The sequence below is a fragment of the Convolutriloba macropyga genome, chromosome 4, assembly GCF_964194025.1.
Source record: "Convolutriloba macropyga chromosome 4, txConMacr16.3, whole genome shotgun sequence".
Taxonomy (NCBI): Eukaryota; Metazoa; Xenacoelomorpha; order Acoela; family Convolutidae; genus Convolutriloba; species Convolutriloba macropyga.
In genome coordinates this window covers 74,363,913-74,388,888 of record NC_134471.1, presented here as the reverse complement: position 1 = coordinate 74,388,888, position 24,976 = coordinate 74,363,913, and the positions used below count along the sequence as shown (strand labels likewise).

Sequence of the window (24,976 nt, the reverse complement as noted above, 5' to 3'; positions counted from 1 at the left end):
AAACCATTAAAGCCCGGGCAGTAACGCTTAATGTTCCAAGACACTTAATGCAAATTTAGTGCATTAAGTTATAAAGGTCTTTGAAGTACACTGCTAACTCGTATTAGTATTCAGCACATTGTTCTTCAATTTAAAGTCTGAATTCACTATATTTGTTGCTTCTGAAGAAATTCTGACTGAAACTACAGAAGAAATTAACAATTTTTGATTTTTGGAAATTGTAAAAAATTAGGTTGTCGGCCATTTCTTTTTTTCTTAAAACTCGCTGAAAATTTAGCGTATGACAAGTCATTGGGGGCATGGACCCAAACTGCCTAAATCTAAAGCTTTAGTCTTCTCCGAATTACATAAATGTATTACATTTCGACTGATTAAAATTTAAAGAACTTTTGATATTTTATAATGAAAGTAATGGCGGCTTGCAAGCCGAATCCAGCCGAAGCTGCAAGCCGAATTAGAACACTTTTTGACACTGAAAAAAGTAGAAGATTCGGTCAATTTATCTCCTTTTCTTTTTCTGTGCATCAAGCGCGTCAACGTTGGCTGTTTAATCTGCCGGCTATGTAAAATGTTTTTGCAAAACATAACTACTTTTTATGACGACTTTAAGAGCTATATATTTTTGTAATCCAAACAAAAATACGCAAATTTATACAAATTTTCACAATTTTTTTTTCAAGATTCTTGAAAATTTGTCATTTTTTGAATTTTTTCAGCCCTAGGTGTCAAGGAACCTCCTCTAGGGTTTGATATTAGGCTACTGTATAGTTTGTTAGCCGTAATGGAGCGGTTTTCAACATTTTAACATCAGCGATTTCAGCATTTTTTTTGACAAACCTTGCATTTTTTCTTCAATTTTTTTGACATTTTTTTTGTCATGATTCAAGTTTTTTCAGACCCATGGGCCAGAAAACCTGCTTAAGAATTTGATAATAAGTTGCTGAAAAATTTTTATTGGGCTCTGAATAGTTTTAAACTTTTTAATATCAGAAGTTTTAGCAACTTTTGATAAATCTTGCATTTTTTTCAAAAAGATATTTTACAAAATTTTGGCATTTTCTCAGGTTTCTCCAGCCTCAAGAGGCAAGGAACATCCTCCTAATCCACCATGGAATGGTTTTCAACTTTTTAATATAACAAATTATAGCAATGTTTGACAAAAAGTGCAATTTTTTTCAATTTTGAATATTTTTGTCATTTTTTAGATTTCTCTAGCCGCAAGATCCAAGGAACCTCCTCTAGGGTTTGATAATAGGTTGCTGTATAGTTTCTAGATTTAATAGAATGTTATTCAAGATTTTAACGTCGCGTGGCTTGCTTAGTGACGAAGTCAACCGCTCGCCGGTTGTTTGAGAGCAATTCGCCCAACGTTAGTCGGTTATGTTTATATTTTATTGGGTTATCAATTACTATGAGCTTTATGGTAACGCTCTGTAAAGCTCTTCTAGTAGGAGATTTCCTCCTAACGTTAAAATTTCAAATTCCGGTTTTAGAAAATATTTGGAAAATAAAAAGTATAAATAAGAAATGCATAGCATGATTTATTCATTGATTGTTAAATTTATTCTTGTGAAACTCAGTGCGATTATTCATCCTCAGAACATAAAATTTTCCCATCCCAACAGAATACAGGACGCTTGCAAACCTAAACACTTATATTTTCTTTTCCAAATATTTTCTAAGTGTTTAGGTTTGCAAGCGTCCTGTATTCTGTTGGGATGGGAAAATTTTATGTTCTGAGGATGAATAATCGCACTGAGTTTCACAAGAATAAATTTAACAATCAATGAATAAATCATGCTATGCATTCCTTATTTATACTTTTTATTTACATTTTTGTCCAATCAGAATTGAGTGCATTCTATGAATAGATAGGAAAGTTCTCTTCATGCTCGATAAGCATTTTGTTACATGACAATATAACCAAATGATAATGTAAACTAGTAGAGTTAAACATTCGGTATATTTTGGGAATAATTTGTCTTATTGGGTATTTTATTTTGTCACATTGGGTTTTTTTCACGTTGGATGTTTTTTTTCACATTGAATATTTTTTGACACGGATCATTTGCAGGACGGACAGCAAGCCGGTGACAGTGGACGTGAAAGACGAACAAGATAGAAAGTCGGAAAGGAAGATGACGTTTGACAAGGCAGATTTGGAGAGCAGCGGTTTGAGGCTGCAGAAGACATTCTCAGTGAAGCTGACGGTGAACACAGAAGTGAAGGAGAAGGTGAAGAATGTCCTCATCCTAGTCATGGAAGACTCATTGGTGCTACTTGAGGTCAAAGTAAGTTGTTGCAACTTTGTTTTTTATAGCTGTAAGCTGAGCAGAGCTATATTGCGGTGGTCTTGGTTTTCAATTGCTCTCGAACGAGCAATTTATCTCGGGCTAGAGCCCCTGAATTAAATTGCATCCCCTGTCGAACGAGAGCAATTCTTCCGTCATTAGTCGCGTTATGTTTTTCGCGCTTTTTCGTCTGACGCGCTTTTTCGTCGGTTTTTATTTTTTTCCGTCGTCTGACGCTATTTTTCGCTTTACATTTGTTCACACAGCAAAGCTGAAAAAGTCAAATTTTCTGAGTGACTTCTTCCTCTCACTAACGGCATTCTCACTAACTATGTGTAATAAAGGTCTCTAATGAAAAAAGCTTCTGCGCAATGAATTTAAATGAGCTTTATTAATGTAGGAGCGGAGTCGATAACTTTTTCAACTTTTATATGTATCGGTTTCGATCTCTATTATACGCCGCGCAAGTCTTCTTTCGCAGCTGTTCCGCCAATCTGCCTGCTTTGTTGTTTCATTGCTGTGAAAATTGTAATCATAACTTTACTAGTACTGCGGTGAGCCGAGATAGATCTATATATTAATTCAGTGTCGACATAAAAGGCACCATGTTTAAGCTCCTAATCTTTGAGCATGTTTTAACAGCCCCTAAACATCCTTTTTGGCAAAAAGCGACTGGCAACAGTCGGATTCGAACCGGGGTTGAGTTAAGAGTCAAAAGCGCTATGAGTTGAGCTAAGAAACAGATGAGACGCGTATTTATCGGGATTTTTGTCCATTAACAACGCATCCGTTTCTACTTTCTCCAATTCCCTCCTTTTTTCACAATTTTTTGTGCTCCATGCCTTTCTCTCACTATCTATCTTGTATCAATCTAAATAATAAAAATAATTCGAATACCTATACCACCATATTTAAGCTCCTAATCTTCACATGTTTTAAGGCCTCTTAAATATACATCAAAGCGTTTTGATTCGCATGTATTTTGAAAAAGGTCAATGACCGAAAACTTGACCTTGCCAAGAAGTAAATGACCGAAAAGTTACCTATGCCGTAAAGGTCAATGTCTGAATACTGAATGTAAAAATGGTTAATTATTCGAAAAGCTGCTTATGACCGAAAAGCTGTCATCTATATCTTCAATATATTAATTCAGTGTCGACATAAAAGGCACCATGTTTAAGCTCCTAATCTTTTCATGTTTTAACAGCCCCTAAACATGCTTTTCGGCAAAAAGCGACTGGCAACTGTCGGATTCGAACCGGGGTCTGTGAGTTAAGAGGCAAAAGCGCAATGAGTTGAGCTAAGAACCAGATGAGCCGCGTATTTATTGCGATTTTTGTCCATTAACGTCGCATCCGTTTCCACTTTCTCCAATTCCCTCCTTTTTTCACAATTTTTGGTGCTCCATTCCTTTCTCCTGTCACTATCTATCTTCTATCAATCTACATAATAAAAATAATTCGAATACCTATACCTTTGTTTAAGCTCCTAATCTTCACATGTTTTAAGGCCTCTTAAATACACATCAAAGCGTTTTGATTCGCATGTATTTTGAAAAAGGTCAATGACCGAAAACTTGACCTTGCCAAAAAGTAAATGACCGAAAAGTTACCTATGCCGTAAAGTTCAATGACTGAATACTGAATGTAAAAGTGGTTCATTGTTGAAAAAGCTGCCTATGACCGAAAAGCTGTCATCTATATCTATCTATATATTAATTCATTGTCGACATAAAAGGCACCATGTTTAAGCTCCTAATCTTTACATGTTTTAACAGCCCCTAAACATGCTTTTTGGCAAAAAGCGACTACCAACAGTCGGATTCGAACCGGGGTCCGTGAGTTACGAGGCAGAAGCGCAATGAGTTGAGCTAAGAAACAGATGAGCCGCGTTTTTATCGGGATTTTTGTCCATTAACGTCGCATCCGTTTCCACTTTCTCCAATTCTCTCCTTTTTTCACATTTTTCTTGTGCTCCACGCCTTTCTCCTGTCACTATCTGTCTTCTATCAATCTACATATTAGAAATAATTCGAATACCTATACCACCATGTTTAAGCTCCTAATCTTCACAAGTTTTACGGCCTCTTAAATACACATCAAAGCGTTTTGATTCGCATGTTTTTTGAAAAAGGTCAATGACTGAAAACTTGACCTTGCCAAAAAGTAAATGACCGAAAAGTTACCCATGCCGTAAAGGTCAATGACTGAATACTGAATGTAAAAATGGTTCATTTTTGGAAAAGCTGCCTCTGACCGAAAAGCTGTCATCTATATCTTCAATATATTAATTCAGTGTCGACATAAAAGGCACCATGTTTAAGCTCCTAATCTTTACATGTTTTAACAGCCCCTAAACATGCTTTTCGGCAAAAAGCGACTGGCAACTGTCGGATTCGAACCGGGGTCTGTGAGTTAAGAGGCAAAAGCGCAATGAGTTGAGCTAAGAAACAGATGAGCCGCGTATTTATTGCGATTTTTGTCCATTAACGTCGCATCCGTTTCCATTTTCTCCAATTCCCTCCTTTTGTCACAATTTTTGGTGCTCCATGCCTTTCTCCTGTCACTATCTATCTTCTATCAATCTACATAATAAAAATAATTCGACTACCTATACCTTTGTTTAAGCTCCTAATCTTCACATGTTTTAGGGCCTCTTAAATACACATCAAAGCGTTTTGATTCGCATGTATTTTGAAAAAGTTCAATGACCGAAAACTTGACCTTGCCAAAAAGTAAATGACCGAAAAGTTACCTATGCCGTAAAGTTCAATGACTGAATACTGAATGTTAAAATGGTTCATTGTTCGAAAAGCTGCCTATGACTGAAAAGCTGTCATCTATATCTATCTATATTTTAATTCATTGTCGACATAAAAGGCACCATGTTTAAGCTCCTAATCTTTACATGTTTTAACAGCCCTCAAACATGCTTTTCGGCAAAAAGCGACTGGCAACAGTCGGATTCGAACCGGGGTCCGTGAGTAACGAGGCAGAAGCGCATTGAGTTGAGCTAAGAAACAGATGAGCCGCGTTTTTATCGGGATTTTTGTCCATTAACGTCGCATCCGTTTCCACTTTCTCCAATTCCCTCCTTTTTTCACATTTTTTTTGTTTTCCACGCCTTTCTCCTGTCACTATCTATCTTCTATCAATCTACATATTAGAAATAATTCGAATACCTATACCACCATGTTTAAGCTCCTAATCTTCACAAGTTTTGCGGCCTCTTAAATATACATCAAAGCGTTTTGATTCGCATGTTTTTTGAAAAAGGTCAACGACTGAAAACTTGACCTTGCCAAAAAGTAAATGACCGAAAAGTTACCTATGCCGTAAAGGTCAATGACTGAATACTGAATGTAAAAATGGTTCAAACTTGGAAAAGCTGCCTATGACCGAAAAGCTGTCATCTATATCTTCAATATATTAATTCAGTGTCGACATAAAAGGCACCATGTTTAAGCTCCTAATCTTTACATGTTTTAACAGCCCCTAAACATGCTTTTCGGCAAAAAGCGACTGGCAACTGTCGTATTCGAACCGGGGTCTGTGAGTTAAGAGGCAAAAGCGCAATGAGTTGAGCTAAGAAACAGATGAGCCGCGTATTTATTGCGATTTTTGTCCATTAACGTCGCATCCGTTTCCACTTTCTCCAATTCCCTCCTTTTTTCACAATTTTTGGTGCTCCATTCCTTTCTCCTGTCACTATCTATCTTCTATCAATCTACATAATAAAAATAATTCGAATACCTATACCTTTGTTTAAGCTCCTAATCTTCACATGTTTTAAGGCCTCTTAAATACACATCAAAGCGTTTTGATTCGCATGTATTTTGAAAAAGGTCAAGGACCGAAAATTTGACCTTGCTTAAAAGTAAATGACCGAAAAGTTACCTATGCCGTGAAGTTCAATGACTGAATACTGAATGTAAAAATGGTTCATTGTTGGAAAAGCTGCCTATGACCGAAAAGCTGTCATCTATATCTATCTATATATTAATTCATTGTCGACATAAAAGGCACCATGTTTAAGCTCCTAATCTTTACATGTTTTAACAGCCCCTAAACATGTTTTTCGGCAAAAAGCGACTGGCAACAGTCGGATTCGAACCGGGGTCCGTGAGTTACGAGGCAGAAGCGCAATGAGTTGAGCTAAGAAACAGATGAGCCGCGTTTTTATCGGGATTTTTGTCCATTAACGTCGCATCCGTTTCCACTTTCTCCAATTCCCTCATTTTTTCACATTTTTTTTGTGCTCCACGCCTTTCTCCTGTCACTATCTATCTTCTATCAATCTACATATTAGAAATAATTCGAATACCTATACTAGCTCCTAATCTTCAAGTTTTACGGCCTCTTAAATATACATCAAAGCGTTTTGATTCGCATGTTTGTTGAAAAAGGTCAATGACTGAAAACTTGACCTTGCCAAAAAGTAAATGACCGAAAAGTTACCTATGCCGTAAAGGTCAATGACTGAATACTGAATGTAAAAATGGTTCATTTTTGGAAAAGCTGCCTATGACCGAAAAGCTGTCATTGTCAAGAAGTCAGTGACCGAAAAGTAATTTATGCAATAAAGGTCAATGACTGGATAGCTGCGGATGTTTTTAATCGGAAGTTTTTACGCTGAATGTTTGCATGACCAATTTTTAAACAATCTTTTGCTTCTTTTGTTTTCAGCTTTGCCTGAAAACTTTAGCCAGTTTTTTTTCACAATTTAGGCTGTGAAGATTTTGTTCTGTTTTCCTTTTTTACTTTTGAAGGAAGATCTTTTCTCTTCCGTTTCTTTCTTTGCTCCTTCTTTTTCTTTTTATTTTCTTCATTTGTTTTGTTTTTGGTTATATTTCTTTTTCTCTGTCTCTTCTGCTTTTTATCTTTCCTTTCACTTTCTTTTCTCTTTCTTTTTTCCTTTCTTTATCTCTCCTTTTCTTCTCCTTTTCTTTTGCTTTTCTCTTTTCTGTCGTTCTGCTTTTTATTCTGTCTTTTTCTGTACTTGTCTGCGTTTATTTTTTCTTTTTTATTCGTTCTATTCTCCTTTTAGCTTCTTAATGGTTTTTTTTCTTTTTCGTTCCTCTCTTTAGCTTGTCGTTCTTTCCTCTTTCCTTTCTATTTTTTTTTCTGTTTTACTGTACTCTTTCTTCTCTGCTTTTCTTTTTTCTTTGTTTTCTCTTTTCTGTTGTTTTCTGCCTTTTTTCTCATCCTTTCTGTTCGTTCCTGTTTAGCTTCTCTCTTTATTGGCTCCTCCTTTTGTTCCTGTTTTGCTTCTCTTTTTTGTCTCGCTCACTTTTCTGTCTTTCTTATCTCTTGCTTTTCTCTGTCTTTTCTGTCTTTGGTTTTTCTTTTCTCTCATTTCTTTCTGATAGTATTTTCTGCCTCTTTTCGTTTTTTGTTTTTCTTTTCTGTCTCTCTCGTTCTCTTTTTTTTCTCTGTTCTTTCTGCTTTCTTCTCTATTTCATTTCTTTCTTTTCTCTATTGCTTTTGTCTATTTTTTTCTGTTTTTTTCTTGCCTTTATTTGTTTTCATTCATTTTCTCTTTCTTTCCTCTGTCGTTTCTCTTTATTTTCTCGTTCTTTTCTCTTTCCTTTCTGTTTTTCTTTTTTCTACCGCTCTTTTGTGTTTTTTCTGTCTTTCTTTTCTCTCTTAATTTCTTTTTCTTTTATCTTGCGTTTCTCTTTCCTGTCTTTCATTTCTGTCTCTTTTCTCTTTCTTTTAACTCTTTCCTTTCTGTTCTTTTTTCCTTTCTTTTCTCATTTGTTTCTTTCTGCTCCCTCTTTCTCTTCTTTCTCTCCCTTCGCTTTCTCTCTCTCTCTCTCTCTCCTTTTTTTCTCTCTTACTTCTCTCTTGCTTTTCTCTTTTCTTGCTTTTCTGTCTTTTGTCTCTTTCTTTTCTGTTTTTCGTTTCTCGATTTTTTTTCTCTCTTTTGTTTGTCTTTCTTTTCTCTTCTTTTCTGTCCTTTTTTTCTTTTCTCTCCTTTCTCTCGCTCTTTTGTTTCGTTTGTTTTTCTTTCTCTGTTTCATTTGTCTTTTTTGACTTTCTCCTCTGTCGTCCACCCATATTTTCTCTCTATTTTGTCTTTTCTTCGGTCAATTTTTCTCTCGTTTTATCTTGCTTTTCTCTCTTTCTCTTCCTTTCTTTTCTCTTTTTTTCTTCTTTTTCGTTTTGCTGCCCTTTTCCTTTTTGTCTTTCCCTTGTCTTCTGTCTTGTTTCGCCCTTTCGTTTCTTTCTTTTCTCATTCGTTTCTTTCTTTTCTCATTCCTTTTCTCGTTCCTTTCTAATTATAAGGGTCAGCAAAGCCGAAAAAAGTTGAACACAAAATTGCTGGGACTTGGAGGTATTATACTAAACCAAACACATCGGTAACGTAACGTAGTACCTATGGCTGTTGAACGAGGGGCATGTGTTCCAGCCCGAGGTGGTAGAAAAAAAATGAATTTTAAAACTTCTATTTTTCAAATGATCTTGTTATACTTTTGCGGGCCTGCTAGTTATTTATTCTTCAACTAACTATGTGGGAAATGTCCTGTTTATAATCCCCGCATTTTTTTTCACGATGGACTCCAAACGTTGCGAGTTCTAAATCGCTTCTAAAAATCGCTCAACTCAATTTATTTTGCTATGTCTTGCCAATTTTTTTGAAGAGCCAAATGTGAGCTTTGTTTCTTCAAATGCTGTGTGTTTCTTCAATTAAAAACAAGAAATTAATTGCTCATGAACGAAGTTCATAGCATTTATTGTAAACGTGTGCGTCTTTTTAATGCAAAATTTTCGGTTGACAATTTTGAATTTTCGAGTGACTTTTACGCCCTTGACTTTTTGCGTTTCGCGTGATCTAAATTTCTCTCTAAATCACAATTTTAAGCAGCTGAACTCCATTGGCGGCAATTTAAAATTAAATGCAAATTGAAAATTGCGCCGAAACTGGGGCGATTTTTACTTAATTGTGGTATATGTTAACCTTTGTGTTTATTTGAAGCCCACTATTGAACTTCTTAGTCCCATTTAGGCTCCTCACACCCCCCGACTGAAGCAGGCTGCCAATCATTAGAGTTCACACTAGTTGTTCGAGAGCAATTTTTCTGACGTTTAGTCTGTTATGTTTAGTCGATTGAAATTACATTAACTGAATTTTGCGTTTAAGAATTTAAATTACACTATTCAATAGCGCCCTGTCATCCTCTAATCTGAATAACTTTTAAATGCACTTGTCAATCGTCCAGCTACATTATTCCTTTGTATAGCAAAGGTCGAAAGACGGTTTTATCAAACATTATTTTTAATTGCTCTCAAATGAAGTTTGTAGCCATTATTTTAGTCCTGTTGGTCTTTTTATGTCTTGAAGAGAGAGGAGCATTCATTTTCTTTAGGTTTTTAAACAGGAATTCCTATTTATTCGGTTGATTTATGACCTCAAAGCGTAAGCGAACATAATTGCCATGTGAACTAGTTTTTTTCTGAGCAAGAGAAGTCTTTCGATCATGGCTGCGTTGACTGAATGACTTTTAAAAGTGATTTTAGATAATGACACAGCACATATAGCTAACCGTTTTTAGCCCTTTTTCGTCCGTTTGGTTGAAGTTGTTTATTTTTATAGAGCAATGAATGGGGCTATTATTGGACTTCCCTTGGTTTTTAGTTGCTCTCGAACGAAGTTTGGAGCATTTATTGTAAACGTGTCGGTCTTTTTTCATCAAAATTTTTGCTTGACCGTATTGACTTTTCGAGTGGCTTTTGCGCCCTTGACTTTTTTGTTTTGCCTGATCTAAACTTCTCTCATTCGCAAGGGTCAGCAGTTGAACTCGATTTGGGGCAGTTCGCTACTAGAAGTCAAATGAAAACTGCTCCAAAACTGGTGTCGTTGTTTTTACTTTAAATTTTATTAGCAGTTATATGGTATATAATAAGCTCTGATGAGTCATAAGAAACTCTCCTTAGTAAATTTAGTCCTCACCATTTGAGTAGCAGGCTGCAACAAATTTCAACTCCCACTAGTCGTTCGAGAGCAATTCTTCCGACGTTAGTCGATTATGTTGACTTACCTGACTCACAGAAATGACTTCCTCACTCTGAATTTGGCTTTCCTTTAATTCACTTAGGCGGAGCTTTCACTTAATTGCGAATTTTTTTTCTGTCAGTTCAACGAAAGGCTGTGTTATAGTCATTGAGTGCGTTTTTGCTTCAATACAGAAGCTTTTCGAGTGTTTTGGCAGGCTTGTCTGTTCCATCACTGTTTGATTTCTTCAGGACCAAAATGCCCCCCAATACGCCCTGCTAAATGTCCCTAGACTGATGCCTGTTCTGAGCTCTGACAAGATGATGCTGTCTGCGGGGGAGACCCTAACAGATGAACAAGTTCACCTCATTGACAAAAAGTACCCATCACTTAGCAAAATAACCCTCAAGTCCAGAACAGAGAGAGATGAGTTCTTCAAAATATGCAACTCTATTACGTCACAAAGCGCAACACCCGCTTCTTCAAATGACAACAGTTTACTTGTCAGCGGATTCGGCATGCCTAAAAACCACAGTAAGCTTAAAATTATTTCTTACTAATGAAATTAGTCATGTGACAAAAAGGCAGCAAAACAGCCAAATGTAATAGTCTTGATTGGAACATTGAGTTTAAAGTTGAGACCAACACTAATTGTATTTGGACTTACTACGACAGTTCAAACAAGCTACTTTCATTCTTCAAAGCAAACGCTTCAATAAAATGGGTTTCTTTAAAAAATATTTGGAAAAAGAATTTAGTTATTCTAAACTTAATATTTACCAGGAAGGAACTTGTCGGAAAGCTTATTTCTGTATAATTAATCAAGCGGGTTTTCAAAAAAATCAAAAATTCATTATTGTTTGCCTGACTAAGATTTCAAAAACTCTTGTTCTATTTCTGTTTGCCAGCACTAACTAGGTTTGTCTTTCAAATTTTAGACTGATTTCTGTTGTCAATGCCTGATTCTTCTTCAAGCTGTTATCACTGATTAATCCACAGTTAATTAACTTCCTTGAAATAAGTCACATTTCAGGCTTTAAAAAGAGCTCAAGCTCAGCTGCATCGATTTCAACGCAGTCGCCTCAAAGGTCAAATTCCTCAAAAACGAGCTCACAACATCAGTCTCATTCCTCAAATCCTATTGGTCAGCCGATTGCTTCTTCGTCATTTGGAAAGTACGACAGCGCCAAGAAAGAAAAAGAACAACTGGCATCGAATGAGACGCTTTCAGTTCCAGGGAGAGCTGTTCATGGGAAGACATTCACAACTCATAGTGGCAACTCTTCTGTTGAGAGCTTGAATGATAGCTTTACGGCGCATGGGTGAGTGAGTAGCAATTATATTAGTCATGCGGTCTCTTTTTATGCAATTTTTCGTCTGATCCGTTCAACTTTTCGTTCTCAAATACAGGACACAGGTAACGCCCGGAGGGCATTAAGTGGCTGAGAAGCTCTCTTAGAGCCTTACGACTTCCTAGTCTCCAAGTAACTGCTTTGAGGAGACAATTTCATGGCGTGAAGAGCATTTCTTAATTTTGAAAGTGTGATATCCCTCACCCTTCTCAGGCACCCCCCTTCCTCCAGCACCCCCTGTCCACCCTCCTCCTGGCGATTTGGACCCCTCTCGTCCAGCCCTCCCAACCCTAACCCCCCTCCCTCCCTCCCTCGAGGCTATATGCGAAAGTCAGTCGACTATGTTTTTGATATTTTTACCTTTACCTATTTAAGGTAAGGCGGGTTTTTCAGTGAAGGATTTTTGGAGCGTCATTATATTTTTTACGTACTATCAATTATTACACGATCTTTCCATCAGAATTTTCAGTCATCAAGATCGACGAGGCAGTGGAGTTGTAACGAGAAGGAACAGAACGACTTCTACTGGTCTATCCGGTGGAGCAGAGGAACCCACAACTCACTTTGCCTCTGAGTCGGTTGTCAGCGTCAAGAGGCGGAGCTTAGGGGCTAAGGTGGAGGCATGCTACGACCAGCTAAACCAACTGCTCAGTGAAATCATTACCAATCAGGCAGGGATCTTTATACTTTTTATTACAATTAATGTGACGAGTCTGTAACGGTGATGTCCTAAAGTGAACACAATTAGATGAGTCAGAATTAGATGGACATACCACTTGTACAGTCAGAAAAAATGACAGATTCAAAACTTTTACAATGCGCTAACTTAGTGTGACTATAGAAGCTATATTGCTTTGTCAATGTACATACACGAAAAGAGATTTCCAGACCAGGATTCGAACCTGGGTTATTGCGAAACAACGCAATGTCCTAACCACTAGACGATCTGGACCGAAATAAACCCCTTTAGAGTTTGTTCGAATGAGGAAAAAAATAATACACTGTGCATGGCATTTTATTGCACTTTGAGTGTTCTCGAAACTCCTTGACAATAAGTTTGAGATAGTTGATTGGCATTCAATTGTTATTCGCGAGTTGCATGTGAGATGCTTTGTTTCCTCTTCGCTATATTTTACAAAATAAATTAAAAGATTGCATCGGCCGGGAATCGAACCCGGGTCTATCGCGTGGCAGGCGACAATTCTACCACTGAACCACCGATGCTCAGGATAGTCCCCTAGATCTCTTGACCGTAACTTGACTACGTTGCTCTTATCACCTTAAAAATTTTAGGGATAAAGGAAATGACAGTATGCGTTTTATGCCGTATGATATTTAACCAAGGATAATTAACCAAATAAAATGACCAAGATATCCAGGGCTCTTGAAATCTGGATATATTCTGGTTTCTCCTTGCCTTGTGCTTTCTACGACCCTCTTTACTTGATTTTAGCCAGGAAAGAAAAGTTTTTATTATTGATCGCATCGATGGTTTGTTTTCGATTCATCGTTTTCCTCGGGTTTTGGTGCGACCATCTGAGGACTGCAATTTTTCATTGACTTCTGTTAATCAGCTGCTGAGTTTGTGAGCGCAACGTCACTTGTTACTTGCTGCTGTTGAATAAGTTTTTTAATTGCCGCCATCATCTTGTCAGCAGGCTATTGTTGCGGCCTGTTTATTTATACTATTCAGAGAATTTGAATCGAATTGGGACGCCACCTTTTTTGCAACTGCCAAGATGTAAACTGAGCGTTGCAATATTGTGGCGTTCCTGGTTTTTACAATTCAAAGAGTTTGAATTGTATTGTTCCGTTGTCTTTTCACGACTCGTAGAGGAGTAATGGTGATCTATTTTACAAACGGTGACTTCTGATTTTTGAGGATGCCTTAGAGGAAGTCAAAGAAGTGTTTATGTCAATCTGCTGAACAAAAGTAAAAAAAAAATAAGAGAGTTTAGAGAAGTTTTGTTGAAGCATCATTGTGAAAGGGGAGACAAGTAGGTGTACAAAAATTTGGCGTAAATATTTGGCGTAAGTGAGAATACAAAGCGAGGAAAGAAAGTCAGAACAGAAAAAAGAAAAGAAAGTGAGGAAAGAAGGTGAGAAAACAAAGTGAGAAAACAGTGAGGAAAGTGAGAAGTGAGAGATATGAATAGAGTGAGAAAGAAGGGAAGAGAAGATAGTGAGAAAAAAGCGAGAAAAGAAAGCGAGAAAAGAGAGAGAAGAATTTGCGAAAAGAAAGTGAAAAAAGAAAATGAGAAAAGAAAGTGAAGAAAATAAATTGAGAAAAGAAAGTGTGAAAAGAAAATTTAAAAAAATGAGAAAAAGTCAGAACAGAAAAAAAGAAAAGAAAATGAGAAAAGAAAGTGAGGAAAGAAGGTGAGGACCAAACTGAGAAGGTTGTGAGAAAAAATTGAGGAAAGTGAGAGAAATGAAAAGAAAGAAAGGAAGAGAAGAAAATAAGAAAAGAAAGTGCGAAAAATGCGTGAAAAGAAAGCAAGAAAAGAGAGAAACGAAATTGTGAAAAAAAAGTGAGAAAAGAAAGCGAGAAAACAAAGTGAGAAAAGAAAGTGAGGAAAAAAGTGAGAAAAAAAGAGAAAAAAGAAATTGAGAATCGAAAGGGAGGAAAAAAGTGAGAAAAAAGTTAGAAAAGAAAGCGAAAAAAGAGAAAATCAAGTGAGAAAAGAAAGGACAAAAGTGAGAAGTGAGAGAAATGAAAAGTGCTAATCTTTTTAGGTTTGTTTCTGTCCGGCACTCGGCTTTTTGACCGACAGACAGAATAACTTAACTTCGTCTGCAACCATTCAATAGCAACTATAATTTGATGCTCATTAATTTTGGATTTCAGCTTTAAAGCTTTGCTGCAGTCCTTTTATTGGTAAAGCAGTCATTGTTGAAACTTAAATTTAGCGAAGAAAAACGAAGAACGGTTAAGCGAAAAGAAGCGAGGAAAATAACTGAATTGCAGGATAAGAGTCCGAGGCAATGAAAAAATCTGAACAAATTCTCACAAACCTCAAGAGCAGTTCGACCTGCCCGCCTTAATTAATCTTGATCACCAATGGATGCTTACCAAACCGTCGGCCATCTTGGATATGCAAAAATCAAAGCATTATGAAAGATAATATGTAAAAAGAACAATCGGTATTGCATTAACGCAACTTCAATTAAATGTCAACGGCTCAAGGTCTCACACGAGCGCACGCACACAAGTACGCACACATTTACACACACACACACACACACACACACGGAAACAGGTATGCGCAAACACACAAGCATAAAATCAATGTCCAAATTCAGTGGATGTACTCCATGCCATGATTAACGTCAATTCAGCTGAAGGTCACAAACACGCACATTCTCTAACAGACACACACATACAAGTACGCACGCACACACACAGTCACATAGACGTAGGCAGTCAAGTTAAGAGAACGTTCGAAAACGAATCCAACGTTTGAAAACCAAGCAAACGTTCGAAAAATAAGCAAACGTTTGAAAACGAAGTTAACGTCCCAAAACCGAAGAGCAAAATGGTCATTTGAATGCGTACTTGCGCGCACACACACGCGCGCGAACACACGCATGCGCACTCACAGACTCACGCAAGCACAAACAAATACACATTACCCACACGCAAGCTGAAACCAAGCCACAGAACACACGCACATGTGCAGATTTGAGCGTTGTTAGCCATTGCGCATCACATGCAAAACAAATGAATGCAAAACGCTAGGCTGCATGTTCAAGGACCGTAAAAACATGTGAAGATTGGCGCTTAAACATGGTGGTTTAGCATTGGAGTTAGAATTATTTTTTTTTGATCACGTGCGGTTTTTTGAAAGCAGTTTTTTCAAACTCAAACATCCTCAGCCTAGTACGTCTGGGGTCATTTTTGAACTTTTGGAGCAAATGCCATACTTTTAGGCGCATTTTTGAGATTTTTGTTGCCATTTTGTCCTATTGAACGCTTTTTAGCGGTTTTTCTTATCTCCTTCAATTTGTTGTAGCGTTTTGGGAGTTGTGATTAGCCATTGTTTTTCTACCGGTTCGATAATCTTTCGATTTGATTGATATTGATTTTGAGATATGTTTGTTAAAGAATTTGGAGTAATTTTAATTTCTATAACTTGTCAAAGCTTTTTGAAGTTGCTTTTTTTCTGTTCACTGTCTTATTGGGAGCTATTCGTAAGGTAAATTATCAAGAGGTGACACTTTCCTTTTACACGCGGGCCTCTTTCATAGACAAAAAGAATCATTTTTGTAAATCTTCAAGTAGTTTTTGTTTTTCCCTTAAATTGTTGTTAGTACTTCTATTTAAACTGTTTTCTTTGTTTTTCCCCGGTTGGTAGTCAATTATTGAATGAAAACCGTTATTTTCGACCGTTATTTTGTCAATAGTTAGCTAGGAGTCACAAATTCTGAAACTGTTTCAGATATTTTGTTATCCGATTTGGCTTTTCTCATTCATTAATTTCTGGGTCATTAATTTTGAAAATTATTTGTGTCATAGTTGGTTTGGGCCATAATGAATATCTACTTCGAGTTGGCTCTGGATTCTTTCGGCTTTGTTCACACGCTATTCGGTCAATATTTTCTTATCAAACAGAAGTCAAATTGGAGTAGTGATTTTCATCAAACTGGAATGTTAAGAGGAGCTGAAAACGAGTATCATGGTTTATTGTTTTCGAATTGCTTTTTAAGTGACGTAAGAAAATGGTGTTTAAATAAATTTTTGGTTTTTGATATCAAATTGTTTTTCACGTGCGGCAATTTGACTTCTGTTTTTACTGCTTTTCTCTTCATTTTCTGTACGAAATTTTTAAAAGGCGATATATGTTTTGCTTTACCGCAGTTTACGTCTTGCTTAACATTTTGCGTAAAATGTTTAACAACTTTTTGATCTCTATAGGCTGTTTTCATTGGTTGATCATTCTGCTCAAAGTGCTTTTAAAGAGTAAATCATCCAATTTATTCTTTGATGTCAAAAAACGAAATCAAGAATATAAATCGGATAAACCTTGGTTTAGATTACCGTTATCAGATTTTTGTTCTAAGTAGTCCTAGTTACCAGGTATAATGTTTATTGCTAGTGAAACTAACACCTGTATCCTCTCTTTTAGAAACAGGAGTTTGGTCAACTGGAAAATCCTATCGAAATACCGCACACTTTTGCCTTTTTTCCAATCCCGGTTTGTGTCAAGGGGGGCTGTTTTCGGGCAATCGGCCTGGTATGTGATCTGTAAATTGCGAAACTTTTTTGACCAAACATGACAAATGTCACTAAAAACTGACTTCATTCACTCAAACTAGAAAATAATAGAGCTCTATTATTTGAAAGACGTCGGTGTTTGTCATTGGATTGGTCTATTAAAGAGGGTTCCCAGTGATCAATTTTGCAGGCATTTTCCGACAATCCGACGTCTCTGTTTGATCGTATCATTCTCTAAACGGCTTTAAAAAACCAAATTGAAGGTCATTTGTGGACACTCGTAATAATTTCATGATTAATAGATGATGTTCATTAATGAGTGCTGTTGCTGAAAGGGTTCTGAAGTGAAATGAGTTTAATTAATTAAAAGTTTTTCTTAGGATATGCTTTTGATAGTTTTCTATGGGCCATGAAATGATGGGGAGGGAAGCCCTAATTGTCTCTTTTTCGTCACTATATTTCATCCGCTTCGATCATTTTTAAAGCTATGAGGATCAGATTTTCAGATCATGTCAACTTGTAGTGCATAAGAAACCGTAGTGCATAACCGCTGTGAAAGTCCCCAAACTTTTATCTATTTTGAAATTTCTCGTCAAATTGCTTTTATTTACAACAGAAAACTGACGTAAAAATGTTTTCATGATCATGTCATGATCTTAAAATGAAGACATAAAAAATTTTAGGTCAGTTTTCTGTTTTACTCGTAGACGAGTACGACGTGTGTGGTCCCATGACCGTTGGGTTTTAAGATATTTGTTGAAATAAAACAAGCGATTCACGAGAGGTCAAATTATCTTTCTTTCAGTCTCTCGAGGAGGGTGAAACAATAAAGGGCAACATCTCATCTTTGATGTCGGAGTTGTCTGACTTGAAGAAATCAACCACAACTGTTCCTAATTCCCAGCTATCGTCCATAAATGAAAACAACTCTTCTAGTGCGAGCAATACTGCCTCTTCACCGGTCATCCGATCGGAGAGTTGTAAACCGAACTTAGAGGCCTCGGGTACTGAGAGCGAATTGGCGGCTGTTGCTGGAGATAATGCAGGATCTAAGAGGCCATTCAGCTTTACACCTGCTGATTCGAACTTCAAACAACAACAACAACAGTCTTCTGGTAGCAGGCGGAGCTCAATGACAGGCAGTGTCATTTTCGAGATACCCCAAAAGGTTTGTCATTTGTCTTTACTTCAACTCTTGTGTCCAGACACGATGGCTAGCTTTCAAGACCATGCAAGATTCTTGTGAGACTATAGGGAGATTATACATAATCATACCAGTCTTGCTAGATACTTTCAGGATAACCACCGTTGGAGTTTGGCTATGGTTGCTTTTTAGGCGTGCTATCATTTATCTGATACCTCAAACACCCCCCCCCCCCCACCCCCGAAGAACAACTTTTCTTACGAAGTAACACTCTTCCTCTTGGTTCTGTTAATGAGACCATTACTTTTTCGACAAAAAATAGTTTGTGTTGAAAATATTTGAAAACAAAATTCGAAGGCTTTCCCATTACAGCCCCTTCCCCTCCCCCCCCCCCCCCCCCACACACACACACACAAAATTACACCCCCGCTTACCGCTTATGGTATGTTTACCATGATGGGGGTATAGGTTATCTGACCACTAAGGTGACCACTATAGGTTATCTGACCACTTGTTTTCCCTCAATTTATCCCTTGATTATGTTGTGGGTTTTGTTCCAGCGAAGTGTCAGCTGCAGTTGTGGAGGTGAAGCCACTCAATACATATCAGAGTGAGTTTGAGATCATAAGAGACCTCTTTCTTGTTTTGTTGCCTGTCTCGACATGTTACTCGGCTTCTGTTTTCAGATTGGAAGCTGCCATTGTGGCCAAAAACAATCACCTCATGGCCGCCAAAGATCACATCACCAAGTGAGTCATTTTTCATTAGAAAGGGTTCTGAAGAACCTTAAGACTGATTTCAAATTCCCAAAAGTGGATCAGAAGAATTTTAAACTGAACAAGTGAAAAAAAAAATTAAGCAATGTATTTAATGGCTGCCATTTTGCGATCGGTCCAGTAGTCATTTTTTCTTTGAGACGTTACATGATATCGAATTTTGTGTTGCGTAGGCTGGAAGAGGAGCTCAAGTCGAAGAAAGACGAGTTGATGAGGAGTAAAAAAGACACTCTTCAGATGCAGTTAGACTCACTTATCAAAGACAACAAGACTGTCGGAGAGTTCAAGCGAGTCCAACAGTTAGTAGATATTCGAAATTATGATTTTAGCAAAGTTTCTAATATTTATTTTAGTCCCGTGGTCTTTTTACAGGTTTTTTAGCCGAAACCAATTTGTTCATGACTTGAATTTTGACTTTCTCTTTGAACATTGACTTCTGTTTCCGAACATTTTACTTTAACAGTAGCTTAGTATCTAATGTATAGTAATTAGGAACTGCTGGTAAAATGCAAGGTCGAAAGGTTGTTTTGAAAACTTTTCTTCCCATAAAACTATAACAGCGTCCCTCCGCCCCATTCAAGCTTCACGCACCCCCACCTACCTACCCCCGTCTAAATGTGCACCTCGCCTAACTACCTCCCCCATAAACTGATTGTCGAGATAAGATCAAACAAACTAGAAATAAAGTTTATGCCTGTTTTGAGAAAGAAAGTGAAGCACTCGTTTCTTTTCTCAATCTCAATAATGAATTTCAAAGTGAACAGAACATGGACGATAAGGTCGGCAACTTTCTGCAAACACTTGTAACACAGTTTTACTGCATACATGTACTAAAACCGGACGGGATGCTTCTACAAAATGGATAACCAACGAAATTACAAACAGCATAAAATACAAACGCCCTACCAAAGTTTCCACAAAACTATAAATTTTTTTGACGAAAAATGCTATCATTAGAAACGGAATAAAACATCAAAAAATAATAAGAATGGCCAAAAAAGAATATTTTGAACGTATTTTAAATTAATATTTAGCCGCGTCAAAGAAGTTCTACAAGTGCGAAACTCACTTTGTGGTCGACAAAAACAACATGCACAGATACTCAGGAACAATTTTTCGAGTCGAGAAATTACCGATGATTTCGATAAAGCCAATGCGTTTAATGATATGCTCAAAGATACAGTTGGGCGACCAATTGATCCTCTTCACAATGATCATTGTCTTAAAAAGGCATCCATTAGTGATCAATATTTTTTCTATCCAATGACTTCATGAATGACAAGATATTGTCTTCCAACTTCGAGATAAGGCAATTGGTCTAGATGGAATATCTTCCAATATTTTGAAATTTAGCTTTCCGGTAATTCGTCACTTTTTATTGGAGCTACGCAGGAATACGATTTTTGCCAGATTGCGGATAGGTTTCTTGCGTAATACCTCTACGGAGGAAGGGATCGAAGACCTGTATCAAGAATTACCCTTCTTTTTTATCCGCAGTAAGTAAAGTTCTAGAAGGAGCTCGTCATTTGTTGTTAATTGAAATTTCTGTATCCCAAGCAGTTTGAATTTCGGTCGGGTCACTCAATATGACATTCCCTCATTGAAATAATTGAGCGGCTTCGAGAAAGTGAATATCGAAATATGTCGGTTTTACTAGATTTGCGGAAAGTTTTTGACACTGTAAATCATGATGATTACTTATAATTTTTTTGTATCCATGGTACTTACTTGCAATGTTTTAAGTTTACCCCACCCCCCCCCCCCCCAGTGGTTTTTACTCTCCCAGATACAAACTATATGCTGTTATATAGCACGTTACTATGTAAAAAAATAGCTCGTTCGCCTGGGGCGTAAAAGATTTGAGCCCACTAAGCTTGGGGGGGGGGGGGGGCAAAACAGAATAGATCCAGATTTTCTTTTATTTGGGAAGTTATTTTATCCACATTTTCTTTTATTTGGGAAATTATTTTTTCCCCTTTGTTTTGGTTTTTTTTTTTCATTTTTGGAGTTTGGAGTTTTTTTCATTTATGGTTAGTTTGGAGGTTAAATATTTTATGGCTCTTCGGCTCTTGCGGTATTCCACCGGCTATGCTTTTTATGCAATTTTTCTCTGAATCAATTTTTCGTCTGAAGCTTCTGACTTTTCGTCCTCAAAACGGTATAAACAGGTGACGCCCGGAAGTAATAAGTTCTCTTAGAGCCTTACGGCTCTCCAGTCTCTAAGTTCTATGTATGCGATTCACCGAAACTGTTTAAGACATAAATTCGTGTTGCAATGCTAATGTTCACAGCCCTAAAGCTAGCCTCCCTAAGCTGGAGTTACTGAAGAAGACAACCGCTCGCCAGTCGTTTGCGAGAAAATCGCCCGACGTTTATTTAACTGTTTTTAACTTCAGATAAGGTGATTTAATTGCTTGTTTATTTCAGGAATCTCAACAAGAGTACGTCTTCTTCGTCAGCGCCTGCAGAGACCAGCGGTTCTGGACCAGATGCTACCTCTACTTCCCACAACACACTTGACTGCTCCTGTGGATGTGAAGGGGAGCAAAATATGTGCTTTTTCCATCTTCAGAAATACTCACAAAAGAGGGGATCCATTCCAAATGCTGCTGATGGTAAGAATTTCTTGGCTCGTTATGAGAGGCCATTTCTTAGCCCATTGGGCTATCCAATTATGGCAGTTGTTTCAAATAAATTGTACATATCTTCTCGCACTGAGAGCAATTCGGACGATGTTGAACTTTTATTTTAAAATAACAAACAAGCGAAAACGTTTGAATTTGCTGTAAAGTTTGACAAAAGCAGTTTTTGATTTGCTCTGAAGAAATTTTGAAGCAATTATTTGGGTCCCTTTTAACCCTTTTTACAAGTGGATTTTTGTTTGTTTAAGACTGCTCTAATTACGCACTGAAATTTTAAAATCTATTATTTTGATGCAAAGCTGCAGTAATTAGCTTCCAGTAATTAGTTGGCCAGTGTGGAGGCTTCAGCTGCAGCCTTGAATGAAATTGATCTGAAACTTCCTGCAGCAGTGAACTTGCCTAAAACCCTAGAAGTTTTTTTCAGATAAAACGGCGTCCTTATCTCCCCTAGGACCTCAAGAGAGTGACGAGAGTGACATGAAGGGAGCGAGTGGTATTGGTACTAGTCTGCTTGTTGTGGGTGGAGACAGTAGCGAGACCTCTCCTTCGTCATTTCTCAAATCCCCTCTACCTCAAAACACAAGCTTGTCGCCATCCGATAACTTAAAGGTAATAACATGTCCATGCGGGACGGGACCCTTAAAGCCCATATCTTTTTGTGACCTAGAAAGTCGTGGTCCGTTAATTTTGCATTATGTCCTGGAATCCGTGTTCCCATCTCTAAAAAGAAACACTTTGCTTTTCAGAGTATATATTTACACCATGACCGTGCAACTTCGAAGTGTATTTTACTTGTGTTTACTATTTTCGTGGTACTGTAGTTCAAATAAAATGTCTTAACAGAGTAGATGCGTCATTTCATAAACAGTGTCAGATTTGGTATGTTCTATCAAGATACCGCAACGATAAACTTTAAAAAACTGGTTTTCGTGCCATAGTAAAAATGATCACCCAGTTTGCCCACCTTAGAGGAAACTTTGAAAACCTAGTAAGACTTTTTTACGGTGCGGTACCACGGCCTTACCGAGTTTTCCAAGTTTGGGCAACCAGGGCATGGCAAAACACTTCACAGGATTTAGTGTTACGTGTGATTTAAAAGCTTTCAAATGACCAAAATTGAGGAGCTTGTACTCTATTTTTTTTACTCTAATTCACACAGATAGAGTGAACAAATCTAATTGATGATTAAAACTTTATCATCTCAATGGTCGTCATGTTCGCGAAGCAGTCGGTTATTCTCAACCGTAAATGATATCAATTGCGTCGTAAAATTAAACAATGTACAATGAATATAATTTGGATTACAGTGGTTGTATGTTATTGACGCAACGGGGTGCTATAAAAGTTGCTGTGTGGGGTCAGTGATCCGGTTAATTAATCTAAACCACTTTATTCGAAAGTTCTCTCTCATATGGCTAGATTGATTGAACTGGCCAACTTTCACTCAAGTCGTTAGCCGATCAGTTTTAATCAATCTGAAAGAAAAGAATTATTTTTGTTTTTTCTTTAGCTGATTATAGAAAAAAAACATGATAATGATGTAGATGAAAGGGTATTTGAGATGAATTGAAAGCTTTCAAGTTATTAAGTATTACCTGGATTTTTTTTATATCGAACGTCATTTTAGCCATCCATTCGCAATAATATCAAAAGACATGTGAACAGAAAGATAAGAGAACGTGCATCGCTGCGATTTTTCAGAAAGATATTGTGAATAATTTATGCGATTAAACCATGATAAATAATAAGGGGAATTAGTAATTACTTTGTGACGCAGATTGGAAACGATCTAGATCTAATTTAATCTCCAAATTTGAGCAGCGTCACTGATTTTGTGGCTGTATATTAGCAACTGTTTGATATATTTAGAATCCAGACTCGGCCTCATTAGCGATCAAAGCTTCCCAGATGCCGTATGGGGGCACAGTGGCATCTCCCCCCGTAGATACTGTGTTGCCGGCTGTTATGACGTCATCCCCACACATTAACAGCAGTAATTTTGTCTATCCAGCCTCTGCTGCGGCTGCTGTTGCCTCTTCGGGTTCTGTTGGTGCTAATCAAGGAGCTATCGCTGCACAGACCACCACTGCAGGTAATTTGAGAGATGACAACCCATGTCCATTAAAAGGCTACAGAAAATGTTTATTTTATTACAGCTGCGAAGCTGTAAGCTGAGCGTAGCTATTTTGCGGTGCTCTTGGTTTTTTACAATTCAAAGAATTTGAATTGTATTGGGGCGCTGTGTTTTTTACAATTCAAAGAATTTGAATTGTATTGGGGCGCTGTCTTTTTACGACTCGAAGAGGAGTATTGGAGAAGTCCTTTTTTTTAATCAATTTTATTGGAGTGATTTTTAAAGCGGGAAATGAAACGCGTGAAAAAATTTGGAGTGGTTTTTGTGCTGAACAAAATTTGAAGAGTGGAGCGAAACGAGAGTGGTTTTTGTTCATACCGCTGTTTTTGAGAGAGCGATAAATTGATGTGTGAAAAAATTTTCTCTAAGCGAGCGAAATTTTTTGTTCACATGCGGCCTTTTAAAACCGTTTTTTTTGTTATTTTTTTGGTTTAGAGGTCTGATTATGATATTGTGTGATGCTTAGGGTTGTTTTAATAGTGGTTAGCAAGTTTTTGGTCATTAATAAGATTTTTATACCATTTTGCTGGTTTTTCAGCTATTTTGCTGACTTTTAGGCGAATTTTAGCAATTTTTTGCGTTTTGTTTTGTTATAATGCTTTGTAATGGCTTTGAATAGACGCATGTTAGTAACTGAGTTTTTAGATACCAAGTGATTACATTCTCTTAGGTTTGAAACGATTTTTTTGTTTAGAAAAATGACAATAAACTGAAAAATTTTGAATTATTTTTCTTAATTTTTTGCTGTTTTTCGTTTTTTTTTTCTAAAATTAGAAAAATTATTCAGCCTATTTGACTTTCCTATTGTTTTCAAAGTCTTCCAGTACTAATTCGCTCCAATTAACGTTTTTTGGGTCTATGTGCTCCCGTGAAATTAAAAAAAAAGCTCAATTTTTTCTAAGATTTTTTTTCACTTTTTTTAAATGCCCTTCGTGTTCTTCAATTTTTTATAGCATTTGGGGATGCCTATAGTCCAAATTAGTTGTCCTTGATGCGTGTTGATGATTTTGATTTCAATTTTGAATCATTTTGTTGAAGATAATTGAGTAACTTTTTTTTATGCAGAGTTCCGCAAATTTTCGTGTTTTTTTTTTGGAATTTTTGCTGAGTTCTTCTGATTGTCTGCTTTTTGCTAGTTTTTAGTGGTCTAGCTTTTGATAGGAGCTTTTCTAGAGGTTTTGTTGAAATATATTTAGTGCTCTTTTCAATGACAAATATCACTAACTTTTCTTAAACACTAACTTTATTTCTATTTTTTTCGTTCTTCGTTTTTACTCATAAATAAACAATGATTTGGATTGATGGACACTTGACCAGATGTAGTATTAAAAGTTTTTTGAAATAATGATTTGATTTCAGCATAATGGTATTTGATTCATTATTTGTGGCCAATTTTTTTTGTTTTTTTTACAGAAAACATTTTTGGT

The 24,976-nt window shown here is 36.9% G+C and overlaps 1 protein-coding gene and 1 non-coding gene across 6 annotated transcripts in view; one reads left to right on the top strand and one right to left on the bottom strand.

Moving 5' to 3' along the window:
• The window catches only part of LOC142337894 (uncharacterized), a 164,393-nt gene that overhangs the window by 125,810 nt on the left and 13,607 nt on the right, over positions 1–24,976 (top strand). For 4 of the 5 annotated variants that reach the window (XM_075387515.1, XM_075387514.1, XM_075387518.1 and 1 more), the window contains 11 exons: positions 2,075–2,291; positions 10,538–10,820; positions 11,320–11,608; positions 12,108–12,309; positions 17,659–18,021; positions 18,558–18,607; positions 18,684–18,746; positions 18,947–19,072; positions 21,201–21,388; positions 21,840–22,024; positions 23,285–23,507. In XM_075387515.1, the coding sequence (XP_075243630.1) occupies positions 2,075–2,291; positions 10,538–10,820; positions 11,320–11,608; positions 12,108–12,309; positions 17,659–18,021; positions 18,558–18,607; positions 18,684–18,746; positions 18,947–19,072; positions 21,201–21,388; positions 21,840–22,024; positions 23,285–23,507 (2,189 nt within the window). The remainder of the gene's footprint in view (positions 1–2,074; positions 2,292–10,537; positions 10,821–11,319; positions 11,609–12,107; positions 12,310–17,658; positions 18,022–18,557; positions 18,608–18,683; positions 18,747–18,946; positions 19,073–21,200; positions 21,389–21,839; positions 22,025–23,284; positions 23,508–24,976) is intronic. The other variant, XM_075387516.1, reaches the window with a different exon arrangement.
• Positions 12,792–12,862, bottom strand: Trnag-gcc (transfer RNA glycine (anticodon GCC)). Its single transcript has one exon. It is a non-coding gene; the product is annotated as a tRNA-Gly (tRNA).